Source organism: Arabidopsis thaliana, chromosome 2 (genome assembly GCF_000001735.4).
Source record: "Arabidopsis thaliana chromosome 2, partial sequence".
NCBI lineage: Eukaryota > Viridiplantae > Streptophyta > Magnoliopsida > Brassicales > Brassicaceae > Arabidopsis > Arabidopsis thaliana.
In genome coordinates, this window is record NC_003071.7 from 13,405,998 (window position 1) to 13,421,673 (window position 15,676).

At 37.4% G+C, this 15,676-nt stretch overlaps 5 protein-coding genes across 8 annotated transcripts; 2 read left to right on the forward strand and 3 right to left on the reverse strand.

Moving 5' to 3' along the window:
- Window positions 1-1,382: 1,382 nt before the first annotated feature.
- Window positions 1,383-2,723, reverse strand: DOR (F-box and associated interaction domains-containing protein; the record flags this gene model as incomplete). Of its 2 annotated transcripts, NM_001336333.1 has the most annotated exons (2): window positions 1,935-2,723; window positions 1,383-1,710 (listed from the first exon to the last, which is right to left on the reverse strand). In NM_001336333.1, exons 1-2 carry the CDS (start codon window positions 2,656-2,658, stop codon window positions 1,658-1,660), a joined length of 777 nt encoding a protein of 258 aa, NP_001324061.1. In that variant the 5' UTR covers window positions 2,659-2,723. The 2 variants fall into 2 exon arrangements, with proteins under 2 accessions (NP_001324061.1, NP_180705.1); NM_128704.2 differs by having other exon boundaries at window positions 1,495-2,681.
- Window positions 2,724-2,965: 242 nt separating this feature from the next.
- On the reverse strand, window positions 2,966-5,034 carry AT2G31480 (uncharacterized protein). Its single transcript, NM_128705.3, has one exon. The coding sequence runs from the start codon at window positions 4,935-4,937 to the stop codon at window positions 3,519-3,521; it is 1,419 nt and encodes a 472-aa protein (NP_180706.2). The 5' UTR covers window positions 4,938-5,034; the 3' UTR covers window positions 2,966-3,518.
- A 908-nt stretch (window positions 5,035-5,942) lies between these two features.
- AT2G31490 (neuronal acetylcholine receptor subunit alpha-5) lies at window positions 5,943-7,288 on the forward strand. Its single transcript, NM_128706.2, has 2 exons — window positions 5,943-6,230; window positions 6,958-7,288. Exons 1-2 carry the CDS (start codon window positions 6,063-6,065, stop codon window positions 7,003-7,005), a joined length of 216 nt encoding a protein of 71 aa, NP_565726.1. The 5' UTR covers window positions 5,943-6,062; the 3' UTR covers window positions 7,006-7,288.
- Window positions 7,289-7,740: 452 nt separating this feature from the next.
- CPK24 (calcium-dependent protein kinase 24) lies at window positions 7,741-10,605 on the forward strand. The gene is made up of 7 exons (NM_128707.3): window positions 7,741-8,290; window positions 8,374-8,638; window positions 8,724-8,847; window positions 8,949-9,245; window positions 9,324-9,439; window positions 9,515-9,922; window positions 10,061-10,605. Exons 1-7 carry the CDS (start codon window positions 8,019-8,021, stop codon window positions 10,325-10,327), a joined length of 1,749 nt encoding a protein of 582 aa, NP_180708.1. The 5' UTR covers window positions 7,741-8,018; the 3' UTR covers window positions 10,328-10,605.
- Window positions 10,554-15,574, reverse strand: ARI7 (IBR domain-containing protein). Of its 3 annotated transcripts, none has more exons than NM_128708.5 (15): window positions 15,003-15,574; window positions 14,610-14,734; window positions 14,357-14,462; window positions 14,175-14,265; window positions 13,743-13,915; window positions 13,267-13,371; window positions 13,084-13,172; window positions 12,825-12,932; window positions 12,616-12,706; window positions 12,396-12,485; window positions 12,265-12,312; window positions 11,879-11,950; window positions 11,696-11,795; window positions 11,488-11,614; window positions 10,554-11,186 (listed from the first exon to the last, which is right to left on the reverse strand). In NM_128708.5, exons 1-15 carry the CDS (start codon window positions 15,171-15,173, stop codon window positions 10,994-10,996), a joined length of 1,689 nt encoding a protein of 562 aa, NP_180709.3. In that variant the 5' UTR covers window positions 15,174-15,574; the 3' UTR covers window positions 10,554-10,993. The 3 variants fall into 3 exon arrangements, with proteins under 3 accessions (NP_180709.3, NP_001324417.1, NP_001324416.1); NM_001336335.1 differs by having other exon boundaries at window positions 14,853-15,574; NM_001336334.1 differs by having other exon boundaries at window positions 10,554-11,614.
- Between the last annotated feature and the right edge of the window lie 102 nt (window positions 15,575-15,676).

Below are 15,676 nucleotides of genomic sequence, written 5' to 3' on the forward strand. Positions count from 1 at the left end.
GGCTATTGTCACCCAACTAATTCTGTTTTGAGGAGAACTTGGGAAAAATCAATCAGCTGAATTTTAGCTCCCTCTGAGATCCCTAATACGCGGAAGATGCCTTCATGGAGCACCAAAACGTAAATTGTCATCAGAAACGGTTCTCTTTTGTGCATCATATGCATACAGTTGAAGCCGCAACAAAGCCTTTTCCGTTGCATGATAAACCACAGCAACCTGTATCAGTAAAGAACCGATAACAATGTTTGTAGCAGATTAACGGTCACTTTCACGTGGCAACAAATCTCTGAGAGTAATTTCAAGTGATCAGTGTAAGCATACTTGATCAAGTGAAACAAGAAACAAAACTAATAAGCCAACATTACTTAAGGCAGAAAGCAACATCGATAGCTGGCAAAAATGTTTCTAGATGATACAGCTGCCACTGTTTTACTACTTAAAAGATCTAATGACCTAAGACAAAAAAAAAAGAGAGTACTTTATCCATTCTATTACTGAAAGAAACCAATCTCTGCAGCTTGTGACAACAATTCCAACATTAGCAACCATCAATATCTCCTCGGCATTTTGTCGAACAAATAGCGCTCTCTGGAACTGCAATGTTATAACCCTCGAGTATACGGCGAAGTGCAGTATTAAGACCATACCATTTGTTCATAGTGGTGAATATAATACACTCCCAAGTTTGATAGCCACATTCTCGACCTTAGTTTTGCGATTCGACAACAATGGTCCAATACGTCTGGTGGATATGATAACGAATAATATTGAGACTTAAAAAAACTGATTACTTGAGAAATTGATCATAACCAGAAAAAAATTTGAAATCAAAAAACTTATTTAAGGTAGATTCCAGTTAATCTAACATAACCAGTAAAAAATGGGAAATTTTGGGTTTAGAGGGTAGATTTACGGTTCAGAATAGAAGTGACACTCCGGTTTATGTTTTGGTTTAAGTTTGTTTTAAAACAATTTTATTTTTAGTGGCTCGGTTGCTATAGCAGTATAGCCTGTAGTCAGACGTGAAATTAGAGTTAGCGGTCCAGAAAATTTGGGGGCCAAACAACAAATTATATTTCTGAATAGTGTACCTTTTTCTTAGAACTGAATACATTTTAGAGCCTTGCTGTAATTTTTTCAATAAAAATGGGGTCATGTTGCTCTCTTCAGGACCGCTCCTAAGAGGATCTCAGTCCCCAGAGAGAAGAGTTTTAAAGATATTTTTTCTTAGCTTAGCTTAGAACAGCTGTTGTTGATTCACATTTTATGAACCAGTGAACAAGAGGATATATAGATGGTTTCTCGGAAAAATGATAACCATCATAGACTAACTTTAAGACTAATTAAGAAAAATAGTTATATCCAATAACCAAAAAAAGTACACAAAACCAGCAGCAAAAAAGACAAGGGTTCAATTAAGATCCTTATGATGAGCACTTATGAGCCAAACGAGAGCTATGTGACAAAATGTCAACTTATTAAGTCTTTAAACACTTATATAAGCTTCACATCCTCTACATGGTCTAGAAAGATGTAATCTTCATTAACCTTAAACGCTCCCATTCCTTGGATTTCAACTCTTCTGATAGTATTCCTCTCCAAATTGTAGTAGAAAACATAGAAAGGGTGAGATGGATACTTTGGCGACAACACAATTTCATTTGTACCAGTCATTCCAGCAAAAATTAACAAGTCCTCTCCAAGTACATTCTGCCACCGAGGACGCAATTCGTAAGTATGCTTCAACCATTCATGTTTTTCGGGGTCTCCTAAAACCCACATTTCAAAACGTTTTCCACAAATATAACTAGGCCCTTCCCACACTAGTGAAGCCAATTTACCGTTGTAGCTAATCAGAGTTGTTGTAGGTTTCAAGATTTTAATATAGCTGAACTTCTCAAACCTAACATCAAAGCAAACTATCATTAAAGTACCTGAAAACATGTCAGCCTTTGCTCGATAATACAAAACACCATTGATGCATATCCCTTTAGAACCATGAACATGGGGTATAGAACATTCGATCCTTCTCCAAGAGAGGTTCTCAGTTCCTAATGTCAGAACATAATGCTCTTTATAGACCCCATCACCTATATTCATTGACAATACCTTGAATTGTTTCTCAATAGGATCATACCCAAAATGGCTTGTACCCCAAATCCTCTTCCTTGTCTTAGGTTTTGGTAAGGTTAAGGATTGTCCCGTGCTAGGGTTACATATCGCCGAGACAAATTCTGGAGTTTTCCTTCCCTTTAAGATCTGTTCATATCTAACAAAGACAAGGCCACCGATAGGACTGATAATATTAAAGCGACCATCAAAGGGAATTTTCATATGAAAACTGGCAGCTAAAGGAGACGAGCTCTCATTAGGATTATGAGGCTGAGGTGTCGAGAAGAAGAACAACTCTCTGTGTTTTTGGCAGGCGAACAAGAGCCTCGGGCGAGCACAAGATTTGGTCAAGTACAACTCCGTGAAATAGGGTAGGCGGAGTATGGAGGCCCAAAGCTTTGATACGCAACGACATCTTGCTATAGACTTCACAGGCGACCTTGAGAATATCTCGATAACGAGATCAATTGGGATTGGTTCAAAGTTTTCGTCGCGTCCAAGGATGGTTTGTCGAGCCACGGACACATTCTGTCGCCGTGATTTCATGTTGCAGTAATCAAATTCTTTTGGAACGATATGAAGAATAGGGTTAGAAAAAGTAAATATAAAAAGTGATATAGTTTGCGTGTCGTTATTTTTCCATTAAACACGGCGCAGGATTTATCATGACTAATAAAAAAAGGTTAACATATATATATATACAAGTGGAGTGGAGTAAATCACGGCACATATTTATCATGACTAATGAAAAAATTTGATACAGCAGAATAGTTTATAACTTTATCCTTGACATTAGAAGATTATCATGATTTCATCTCGACTCATGACAGTTATAATGAAACAAGTGCTCCTAGCAAGACAGCAAATCATCTTTCCTAGGTGTAGCAAAAAAAAATGATCAGAATTGAAACAAGAACAATCCATCCCTCTGCTTTGAAGCATAGCTTGATCTTATGAAATATGAAAACAACAAAGAGAAAAAGACTCCTTTCAAATAGAACATAACCCCATATACACCACAGATCAATGTGGTTTTCCGTTTTTTTCAAATAGACTTCACTTACAGCGGATCCAAAAAAGACACTCACGAACCGCTCGAGCATCAGTCATCAAGGATTGTGTTTCCAACAATAAAGCTTCCTTGTCTTCCAAGAAATTCTGATCCTTCAAGTTTCCCAAGAATCAAGAGACATGCCTGCCTTTTGCTTACATCGTTCTTCGTCAGAGTCCTAGACATGATCAGCCTAGGGTTATAGCCGTTTTCCTTCGCCATCTCTCTCATTAACCACTCCGGCGGTGGTGCTGGTGGTGTCGTCGGATCGCGAGCAGGTGGTATCTCTGTTGTGACGACGCGAGAAGGTGGTGAATCTATGACGTCCGTATCGAACCTGTAAAGCCTTTTCTTTTCATAGAGAATCGTCGAACAAGAAACCATCAGTGTTGAAATCTGAATCTATGCCTTCTCTTCCCTTAAACTCGCAAAGCCCGACCGCCTTTTCTATAGAGAAATCATTCATTAAAGCAAAGTCATCTTCTAAGAATGTCCTGGACTTGCGGGTCATGATGAGCTTCTTAGGTGTTTTTTGCTCTTTAACTATTTCTCCACTCTCTTCCGCAGCTTCAATAGGTACCACCTTTGAAGATATTTTGCTCGATTTTCTCAACCTCGACGGTAAACTTTTGTTTCTCTTCACACTGTTCCTTATAGGTTGTTGGTTCTTGCTGATCTCGGTTTTCTTCATGCTACTATTGTTGCTGCTATTGCTGATTGTTCTGTTTAGTTCTGGGATTCTTGTTGGTTTTGAATTTGATCCAGGACCGTTGAACATGAGCTTTCTCTTACACCCTTCTTTTAGATCTAGCTTTCTTGTTTGGAGTTGTGCCCTCATTGATCTTGGAGAGGTACCTGCAATCTTGGATCCTAGCGACTTCTTTCTCCTCGGAGACATTGAAAAATGCTTTAAAATATCCTCTGGTGTCCAATCAAACTTCTGCTCAAATGGCCAAAAAAGTGGCTCCACAACAATCTTACTCTTTGTGACCCCAATCTCTGCACTCTTCTTTAATGATGATGTCGCAGTGGCAGTTGAGTTATCTGGTGAAGGAGACTTCTCTGTTTTTGCTACTGAGAAGCTAACTTTCTTTTCTTCAAGAGTCACAAATCTGTTGGAAATAGATGACTCTTCACATTGTTTCTGAGGACAAGTCTTGTTGTTGCTTTCTGGTAAAGACGGCTTTGCAGAACCAGTACCACGAGCTTTCCCAGCTGATGAGTTGCAAACTTTTCCATCTTTTCGAACGTTTTCTAAAGAAGTTTTTGTGTTCTTTGAACTTTTTTGATGATGATTCTCTTTGTTTGAGCTGGTGGATTCTTGATTTAAAGACAGAGAAGAGTTAGCCACACTGGACAACCACGAGACGATCTTTTCGTCTACTGAGAAATGAAACGAGACAGATAATCTACGTTCCTCTAAAAGAGACGTAGGAGAGGCACAATCTGAAGATAACCAAATGGAGTCACTGTCATCAAAACATCTCACCTTCATAAACTGTTTACCGGATTCATCAATCTTTTCACGTCTTGGTTGTGGCGAAACACCTGCAGATTTGGTTCTCTTTGTGTCTTTTGTTGTAACAACATCTGGAAGAGCCTTTTTCCCCTGAGGTAGCCTCATAGATTCATAGTTAGCACCGGTTGATTTCGATCGAGGAAGAAGTAGTTTTGGATCACTTGTTGTGTTCTTCTTTTTCCTAATGGAGAAAGTTGATGTAACCCTCTTCACAAAACCTTTAGATCCATCTTTCCCACCACCTGTAGAAGCCATATATATTGCAGTTTCAGTTTAGCTCCTTCAATCTTCAGAGCCAAAATACAATGTTTGGTTTGATTTATAAGCAGAACAATTCACAACATAATAAACAACATTTGCGTGTGCTTAGAGATTAACCAGAAACGGCAAATGCAGGAAAAATTCCTAGAAAATGTCAACTACTTGAAAATGATATATGAAATTTAAAATTCTTAAACATTCTTGATTAGTTGATGTAATGCAAATAATATATCAAATAAAAAATTAATTGAAAAATTGTGACACACCTAGCACTAAGTTTTTTCTTTTCTTCTGATGATGATTAGAAAGAGTCAATAAGCTTGACCATTAAACAAACAGAACCTTCTTGATAAAATGCTCGAATTCAAAATTTAAGTACCGATTGGTCCTAGAAGAATCTGTAAATTAAACAGCTCTTGGTAAGAACCAAACCTAGCTTTCAAAACATGAAATAACAATAAGAAACCTTTTTCGATTGAACGGCGAAATATATCCATTGAAGATGTTGAGAGTGAGAATCGAAGACGAAGAGGTGCAATTACTCGCAGTTTTTTTTTTTTTGTAAGTTAATTATTAATTTTTGACTTCATTAAAGTTAATTATTTGCTGAAAAAAAAAAAAAAAAAAGTTAATTATTTAGTATCTTCAAATATAATATTTAAAAAAATCTAGCCATCTTAATGCATTTTAATGAAAATCCTACCCAAGTTTTTTAAAGGTCAATTTAAAAAGTATCAGTTTTGATTTTTAATTATATTCAATATTTGTTAAATTTTGTTTCATATGTTAATATTAAAAACACAATCTATTTCCTAAACATTTATATACAGATCTTTTTTAAAAAAGGTTAGTCAAAAACTGTTGGAAAAGCTAATCTTTTTTTAACAAAAATAGTAAAATACTCATATACGTAACTTTGGGCCTTTCTTAAATGGCTTTGGGCCTTTCGTAAATGGGCTTATGGGCTTAAGTACTTCAAATCTGATAGTATTTGGTTTATTGCAACAAAAACAATAAATGGAAATAGCGATCTGAGCTGACCAACCACAGTCGCGGACAGAGCTAAAACCACCATTTGAAGAAGGAGAAGAAGAAGAAGACGATTCGGTGAAAGCGAAGATGGGTGGAGGAATGGAAACGAACAAGAACAAGTTCATCGAGGACTGGGGATCTGCTAGAGAGAATCTCGAGCACAATTTCCGCTGGACTCGTCGTAACTTCGCTCTCATCGGAATCTTCGGCATCGCTCTCCCGATCATTGTCTACAAGGGAATCGTCAAAGATTTCGTGAGTTTAAATCTCTCTATCTCTATCTCATTCTCGATCCTATTTGCATTTCGAATCCTCCCGAGTTAGATATCTGTTTTGTGCCCTAATTTTTCATGTATCGTATGGAATTGGATCGTTTGATACATTTGAAATTGGGGTTTAATTTTAGCTGTAGATGCATTTGAATTAGATTAGTTCTTTTGCTGCAACGATTGGATTCGGAACTGGATTTCAATTTTCACCTCCATACTAGTATTCTTAGGTGATGATGGTTCGATTTCAGATTGATTATAACTCAAAATTTTCGAGACCGACCAATGAAAGTCTAAGATTGGAGTTAGGGCAGAAGAAATTTAGTTCTCTTTTAGCTTGTAAAAATTGGATCTTTGGCTAAAAAAATGGTTTTAACTGCTTTCTATTGTTCTGAGTTTGAGTCTGAGCTGATTTGGTTATGAAAAATTATGTATAGTGGACTTTCAAGGTTCTTAATCTCTCAGCAGTTCATTGCTACAATCCTTGAGGATTCTTCCTCCATAGTAGTTTCTACTCTGTGTCCTTGAATATAGATTCTTGTTAGGACCATGTTTATGTGGTTGATGATCTATGCCATCCCTTGTTAGTGGAATTTGTCTATGACGATTGAGATGGAAATTTTTTTTATGTGTTACTTCCAATACAATTGTGTAGTTATTGTGATTAATATACTAAGTTCAATCTAATGGACTCTAAACTCATTTTTTGATAGCATATGCAAGATGAAGATGCAGGCAGACCACACAGAAAGTTCCTCTGAGGTTGTTTGCAAGAACACTCTCTGCAATAAAGTCTCAGCAATGTGAAATTTCAAGACGAGGATGTTAAAACCCGCTTTTGTTTTTTCATTTCAATCAACATCTGGAACCCAAGGATATAATTTATTTTTTGGAAAAGTTTGTTGTAATGACTACACTTTGTTATGCAAATAAACAAAACTCAGTTTTCCCTTGAGTTTGACATACTTATTGTGTGTGTTGATTCAGCATATGCAGGATTTAAACACTTGTTCTAGAGGCACAAAATAAAATGAAGCATTGAACCAAATCAAGGTCCGAAACAAAATAAATGGTTATCCTGAAAGCAAACCCCTGAACTTGGATATGAGTCAAATGGTGTATGTGGGTAGGTGTATAGTCTTAACAAGTAATGCTCATTGTGAACTTGAAGCAAAAATACCCCCTCACTAGTCACTATGAAACCATGTCTTTAACTTTAACATTAAGTTTTGATCTATGGATCGTCGAATGGATTTATAAGTTCAACTTTTGTTTACAAATATAGTTATTTTCTTAAGAATTTTTTTAACAAAATAAAACAATTATGAACAATAGGTGAAAAAATGGCGGGAGGAGGAAACAGAAAGGAAGGGCAACAAAGTTAACGGAATATATAAAAAAACACAACAACGAACAGATTGTCTTAACCAAAAATAGAAAGATTTCTCCAATCCATCCAATATTTGTTTCCCTCTCAATCTCCTCTCCTCTCTTTTAGGACTTTCCCTCTTTCTTCAAACATACAACAGATTAACAAATAGAAAACGAAGCACAAAAGATATCAGAAGAAGAGAGAAGTCTCCTCCCAAAAAAACCAAAAAAAAAAAAAAAAAGAGAAAGAAAAGAACTCGAGTGCAAAAAGCTTCTCTCTTCCTTCCCATGGGGTGCATTTGAACTAATCTCCTCCTTGAAATCGCTTGATTGATTGTTATAAATCGATTAATCGATTCAAACCGTTGGATATTATTCCAAAACAACCCAAAAAGAGAATCCCATGGGAAGTTGTGTTTCGTCGCCATTGAAAGGCTCTCCTTTTGGAAAGAGACCGGTAAGAAGGCGACACAGTAGTAATAGCAGAACATCCTCTGTTCCTCGTTTCGATTCTTCAACTAATCTTTCCCGGAGATTGATTTTCCAGCCACCAAGCCGCGTTCTCCCCGAGCCTATCGGTGATGGAATTCACCTCAAGTATGATTTGGGAAAAGAACTAGGCCGTGGTGAATTTGGTGTCACTCATGAATGTATCGAGATCAGTACCCGAGAAAGGTCTTTCCTCTGTTTTGATATGTTTTTATTCTTTTCTTCTCTTGATCTCGGTTTGATTTTCGTGTAACCGCGCGGGCATGCAGATTTGCGTGTAAGAGGATATCGAAGGAGAAGCTAAGGACGGAGATAGATGTGGAGGATGTGAGAAGAGAGGTTGAGATCATGAGATGTTTACCAAAACATCCTAATATTGTTAGCTTTAAGGAAGCTTTTGAGGACAAAGACGCTGTCTATCTTGTCATGGAGATTTGTGAAGGAGGTGAACTTTTTGACCGCATTGTCTCTAGAGGGCATTACACTGAACGCGCCGCTGCATCTGTTGCTAAAACCATTCTTGAAGTTGTCAAGGTGCAAAACAAAATTTGTAATCTCCTTTTTTTGTGTCGGTTTTTTGGCTTCTTGTTTGGTTCTTTATGTTTGTTGTTTTGTGAAGGTGTGTCATGAACATGGAGTGATTCATCGTGATCTTAAACCAGAGAACTTCCTCTTTTCGAATGGAACTGAGACTGCACAACTCAAAGCCATTGATTTTGGTCTCTCCATTTTCTTCAAACCGGGTACTAATTAATTATCATAACTCTATTATAACATCATAAACTTTGAATCTTGTGTCATCATTTTCTTCAAAAATTCGGTTTCTGTAAAATGGATATTGCAGCCCAGCGGTTCAATGAGATTGTGGGAAGTCCTTACTACATGGCTCCAGAGGTTTTGAGACGAAATTACGGTCCTGAGATCGATGTTTGGAGTGCTGGTGTTATACTCTATATCTTGCTTTGTGGTGTTCCTCCCTTTTGGGCAGAAACCGAGGAAGGAATCGCGCACGCTATTGTGAGAGGGAACATCGATTTCGAGAGAGATCCATGGCCAAAAGTCTCACATGAAGCCAAGGAACTCGTTAAGAACATGCTTGATGCAAATCCTTATAGCAGACTCACAGTCCAAGAAGTGCTTGGTATATATTTAATAATAACGTTTGATAAACGGTAAGTAAATAAACGACATCAACTGATCAAAAATCTATGTTTTACAGAACATCCATGGATCCGGAACGCAGAGAGAGCACCAAATGTGAATCTTGGAGATAACGTCAGGACCAAGATTCAACAATTCTTGTTGATGAACAGGTTCAAGAAGAAAGTCCTCAGGGTATATATAAGTTTCTTGATTTCCCATATTTTATGAGTTTACTCTCTCCTTGTTACTGATACGGCAATCTTTCAGATTGTAGCGGACAATCTACCAAACGAGGAGATAGCAGCGATAGTACAGATGTTTCAAACAATGGACACTGATAAGAATGGTCACTTGACTTTTGAGGAGCTAAGAGATGGACTGAAGAAGATTGGACAAGTTGTTCCCGATGGCGATGTGAAGATGCTAATGGATGCAGCGGATACAGATGGAAATGGGATGTTGAGCTGTGATGAGTTTGTGACACTCTCAATACATTTGAAGAGAATGGGATGTGATGAGCATTTGCAGGAAGCATTCAAGTATTTTGACAAGAACGGGAACGGATTTATCGAGCTAGATGAGCTCAAGGTAGCTCTTTGCGATGATAAGCTAGGCCACGCTAACGGTAACGACCAGTGGATCAAAGATATCTTCTTTGACGTCGACCTCAACAAGGTAAATGAACCAAATTAGGGCCAAAAAAGGTTGAGTGCGTGGCAAGGTTCACGGTGTTCCATCTCAAAACTTAAATCATGTTTTGGATGGTAAATTTGGTACTTATACTTTTTCGATGTGAAAATTTTGTGGTGACAGGATGGACGGATAAGCTTTGATGAGTTTAAGGCAATGATGAAATCAGGGACGGATTGGAAAATGGCGTCGAGGCAGTACTCGAGGGCGTTGTTGAATGCTCTAAGCATCAAGATGTTCAAAGAAGATTTTGGGGACAATGGTCCTAAGTCACATTCCATGGAGTTCCCTATAGCAAGGAAGAGGGCTAAGCTGCTTGATGCTCCCAAGAACAAATCAATGGAGCTTCAGATCTCCAAAACCTATAAACCCTCAGGTCTAAGAAACTAAAGAAGAGAAAAAATGAACAAGCAAAAGACTCTTTGATTCTTTTTAATGTGTTTGTTTTTGGTGCTACAAGTGCAAAAAGTGTGATTTAATGGGCTTAACTCTGCGTTGTTCATCTTTTTCCTTAAAGGTCGTTAAACACATTCATTTAATTTATTAAGTTGTAGCATTAACAATGGCGTCACATGTAGTGTAAAGTTTTCCAAGCTGTGCAAGTAGAAACTCTTGTATAAGTTACAAAAACCAAAATGATTCAATATTAAACACTTTCTTTAGATGAAACATGAATTCAAATATTACAAACATAAAAGAGATGGTCACGTAAAGCCAAACAAAGCAAGTACCATTTGCTCTTTTTTTTCTTTAAAACCAGACACATGAGGTCACTGGATTTTGGTTTCACAGAGATTGCCATAGCAGAGTAGGCAACAGAATTATTGTTACAATGTGTGTAGAGATAGATAAACACATACATATTCTTTTACACTATACATAAGTAGGAAACTTGTCACAAATCCGATGATCCAAATCGCATACACGCATGACAGAAGAATTAGAATTCCACTATGTGCATGCAGTTTGGGCTTTTCCTCGAGCGTGTGCATTGTACAATTGCATACGATCAATTCGGGTTTTGTACCTTGGCGAGGATCCACCAGTTCTGGATTATTATAAGTTGTCATCTGGGTTTCTGCTGGATCCACCAGTTCTGGAACTTCCTTTGCCTTTACCTCTTGTTTTGCTACTGCAACCTGTTGATTTAGAGCTTGTTGATTTGCTGCTGCAAGCCGCATGTGAGTCTACATCAGCAAGACCGTTCTCCAGAGCTTTCACCAAATTCTCAAAGTAGTTTTTCGTCACGCTGTAAGAATACAAAAATATAGAAATATGGGTTTAGCTTTCTGAAAAATGTGAAGGGCATTTATAAGAAGAATACTTGGTGAAAGTCTCGACTAGGTCAGCTTAGCTACTTCAGAAAACTACCACAGGACCTAACATTATGTATGCCTTGTGGTTTAAATATAGCAGACTTAGTCACTTACATAGGGTTTCGCACAAATTATATTCCTACATCTATCTGAAAGCCTTAAGCACTTTCTTCTTCTTCTTCTTCTTCTTCTCTGTCACACAACAGGATAGATGTATGAAGAAAAAACGCTTACCTGGTCAAACCAGCTAGTTTTGTCCGGAAATCATTGAAATCTTTTGATGGACCTTCCGCAATGAGAAACTGAACCAAGTCTTTCTCTACGCATTGATGGAGCCTCTCTAAACCTGACTCAGCTTCACCTGAACAATAGGAAAAAGTTAAGATGCTTCTGAAGAAGAAAAAGATAGACAAATAAATGACGGAGGGTTCTGACTTCTGACCTTGCAAATACTCGAAAAATTGTCGTTTGGCATGTTCATGCTCAGGTAGGTAGTATCCATATGCATAAGTCCATTTCAAGACTCGCCTACATTCGATGATCTGCATCAGTAAAATCACATGAGAAACTGTTAAGAAAAATGCTATGGAACAGTCTCGCTTAGTCAACACTTTTATTTGCTAACCTGAAGCCAAGCTTCTAAAATGAATTTGAGCTGAGACTCTGGTGTGCACTGTTTATCACTAAGCTTCTCAAGCTGGCAGAAATTGAGATGAGTCAAATATAGATAGCAGAATATATTAGAAACAGCCAAAACGTTATACTTCTCAAAATATTTTCTACCATCAGAACCTCCCACCCATGAATAAACACAATAGTTTCAAATGCATATGCCGATGCTTTATAAACAGACAAATGAAATACTTAAAAAGCAGAACAACGGCGCAGTGCGGGTTTTAAGACCAGGAAACATTTGTGAACGTTGAACTTTATAATTCAGTAACTCACTGAGATGAATAGACGAAGAGATTCAGAAAGAAGCAAAATTCTAAAGAACATAACAAGTCTTACATTCTGCATCTGCGCTTGCTGCAGATCAGCCATAGCCTTTTGCCTCGACTGCCAAATCACCCAAACAAAGAAATTAATAATGACGACCTAGAAACGTCCTCAGACATAAGAAGTGTTAGCATTATGCATACCGTTTGATTGCTTGCCCAGCGTTCATAATAGTGTGTGTATCTCTCTAGCGAATTTTTGGCCATCTCTCTCCTCCTCTCTGTCTCATCATACTAACAGGCAGAGATGAACCCAATTCAATATTTTTTATTTTTTTTATTTTTTTCCAATTCAATATTCAGTAACATGCAAATGACTAATAAGAAATTCCACCAAAGATCAAATAAGTACCCGAGATCTTACCTGTCCTTCTTGCTTGGCCACCTCATAACGGTTACAAGCATAAAAACCACCAGTTCTTTCCCCGTGATCCATCCATGCACCAAGACATAGCCTATAGGTGTAAATATATAAACAGCATTATTAGCATTGAAGACCACGTTTCTAGTACAAAATAACAGAGATACAGTTTCAACTAAACTAAGACGTTAGAGACGGAATTGACACATTACCAACAAAATTCATATTTACAAGGCGGTGTACATGTCATGTGCATACAGCCCTGATTCTTTTCAATTGGCCTCTTACATCTCGGACAAGGCTTTGAATTGGCAAGTATCCTGAGCATAAGAGAAGGCAGAGTTTGATTACCAAGAAATATATGTTAACTCAAGATGCTCAGAGGTGGTAAGATATCTGTATCTATTTAAAAGCCAAAGTTCAGGGATCAAGTACACGAGTAAAAGAAAAAGATATAGATAGAGTGGATACCAATTCATATTTTCAGATTCAGCGCTGTTCTTTAATATCCATTTTGAAACTGTGCTACAATCCACAGGTCGGTGAGCCTCCTCAGTGCACTACAATTCAGATTTACCACAGCGCTATTGATCAACCAATAACATTGAATAACTAGGATAAATCAGATCAGTGGGCTTTGACACAAGAACTTACATTCCAGCAAAAGCTAAACGAGCACAAGCAGGAAACATCATAATTTCCAGACCCTGCAACAAAATCAATCGCAAAATCACATCCCGGGGCAGGACACCACTTCATCTGAACCAAATAGCATAATGATTAGAAACATCGCATCATAAGAATAAATATAGAGAGAGACTAATATAGTTTGCTACTTTGCTCAATGCAAAGGTATCGAAGGTAACTTGAGAATAGGAAAAATATTTATGTAATCATGAAAAGAACAGAATCTTCTAACAACACTAGTAACATGCTACAAAATAGAGATGACAAAAACTTCAGGATGCTCAACAGACAGAACCCACTATTCTTCAACCGGAAAATAGTGTCAATCATAGAGCAAATAGGAAGGAGAGTAAAACGTTTCAAGTAATATAATATGATATCTCAATAAAAGACCAGCGACATTAATACCAGTCTGTGTGATATAAATTTTCTAGACTGCTTACCTTTCTGTTGTCTTCAATATAAGACCTAAGAAAATATCTGTTGTACTTCTCCTTTTCGTCTTCAGACGCTAATTTGTCAACCATATCATGACCAACAGCAGCAAGACAAGATGGGTCAGGACATCTTAGCATCAAACATCCCGGGCCATCATTAATGGTTGTGCTGATATAACCTGCAAAAGCGTATACAGTAAAACGTAAGCTACCACTCAACAAATTGTTGGAGAAATATGGGGCACATAAGTTTGTTTTAGTAAACTAAGAGATGGAAGAATTCGAAAGTAACAACTAAATTGGAAGAATTCGAAAGTAACAACCAATGGTCTAATCCTAACCTCAGACAAATACAAGGAAAATGAAGCGGTTTTCATTCTTTGATTTAACTAAAGATGTAAGAGTCTTGAGGATACTAATGAAAAAAACACAACTGACCTGTCCAGCATGTAGTGCAGAAAGGATGGCCACAAGAAACTGAAGCGATTTTCTCAGGAGGGTAGGAATCGAAACAGATTCCACATGTAAGCTGCACATATGATCATGTGTTAGTGAGACCATGAATTGTCAGACGAGAAACATGTAAAACCACTTCAGATACTACAATTTAAAGGACATACTTCACTGTCATCAGATGGTGGAACAACATGACTCTCCAATATGCCAACAGTCTTCCGAACTCTCTCTTCATCAGCAAACCACTCATCATGAACTCTACCGACACTCCTGAAATGAGATGTTTATCATTGCATCAGGAAGCTATAATAACCACACAAGTATGGCCATGGATATACATTCTAGAAAAACTAAAGAGAGGTAAACAAGGAATTATATATATGCAAATGAAACTAATGTGAAACACATAGCGTTTACCAGTGAAAGTGACGAAGTAGAATACTCGCTTCAACCTCAGTTATCGAGAGAACAACGGAAACTCGTTCAATATTATCCATCTGATGCCTGCGAATATCTTCTTCCCTCAGAACACAAAAGTTTTTCTGGAAAGAAGTAACATTATAGTTATAATGAGTCAATATTCACAGATACAGTAGACATGGAACTAAATGAGTAGAGAGAAATTCCATGCTAAACTTTGTAGCCTCAATTAGACTCTACCTCCCAAATAAAAACCACTTTATCATGAAAAGCCCCAAAGTTTCAACATTTCGCCATCAGATAAGTAAAAAAAACATGCACGAGTTCTAAAAGCAATTAGCTTCAACAACCAACACCAAAATGAATTAAGAAACAAAAACAAAAACCCACCTGAGAGCGATGAGAGGCGATCATAGCAGAATCATCAGCATCTTCCTCAACAAACCCATAATCAGGTTCACCATCATCACTATCATTACAATCATCAGTTCCACCGCTGTAGAAATCATCCTCTCCAGACTCCATATCGTGCGCATCGAGCATGTCTTCTTCAGAATCCATGATCAGAGAAAACGAAATGGCAAAAAGAACCGAGATTTATATAAATTAGAAGAAACCCCTCTTCTTGCAAAATTAGGGTTTGTGGGAAACACAAATCGCAGGGGATATAGTGAACAGCTTGTAAGGAAAGGGAGAAGCAAAATAGAGGTTTTGATGAGAGAATAAATTAGGACAGAAGTGGCCAAATGGTTGTGGTCTGATCTAGGAGAAAGGGAATCTAAAGAGACTGGATCGGTTGGGTTTGCGATAACTGGAATAGAGTGTAGACTTGTATCACTTACTACATCACATTTATCATTTTCATAAAGTTAGTACCAAAAAATCTAACATGCCTCTCAACAAATGGAAATGATTATGATTTTGGAGGAAGATTATTGTTTTTCTTTTTTCCTTTACTTCTTGGAGAAAGTAATCAATTTTATATCGCCTAAATATCTATAATATTTTTTTGTCACTTATTATATTAGATCTTAGTATTTTCATTAAAACTCAATAGTATTTTT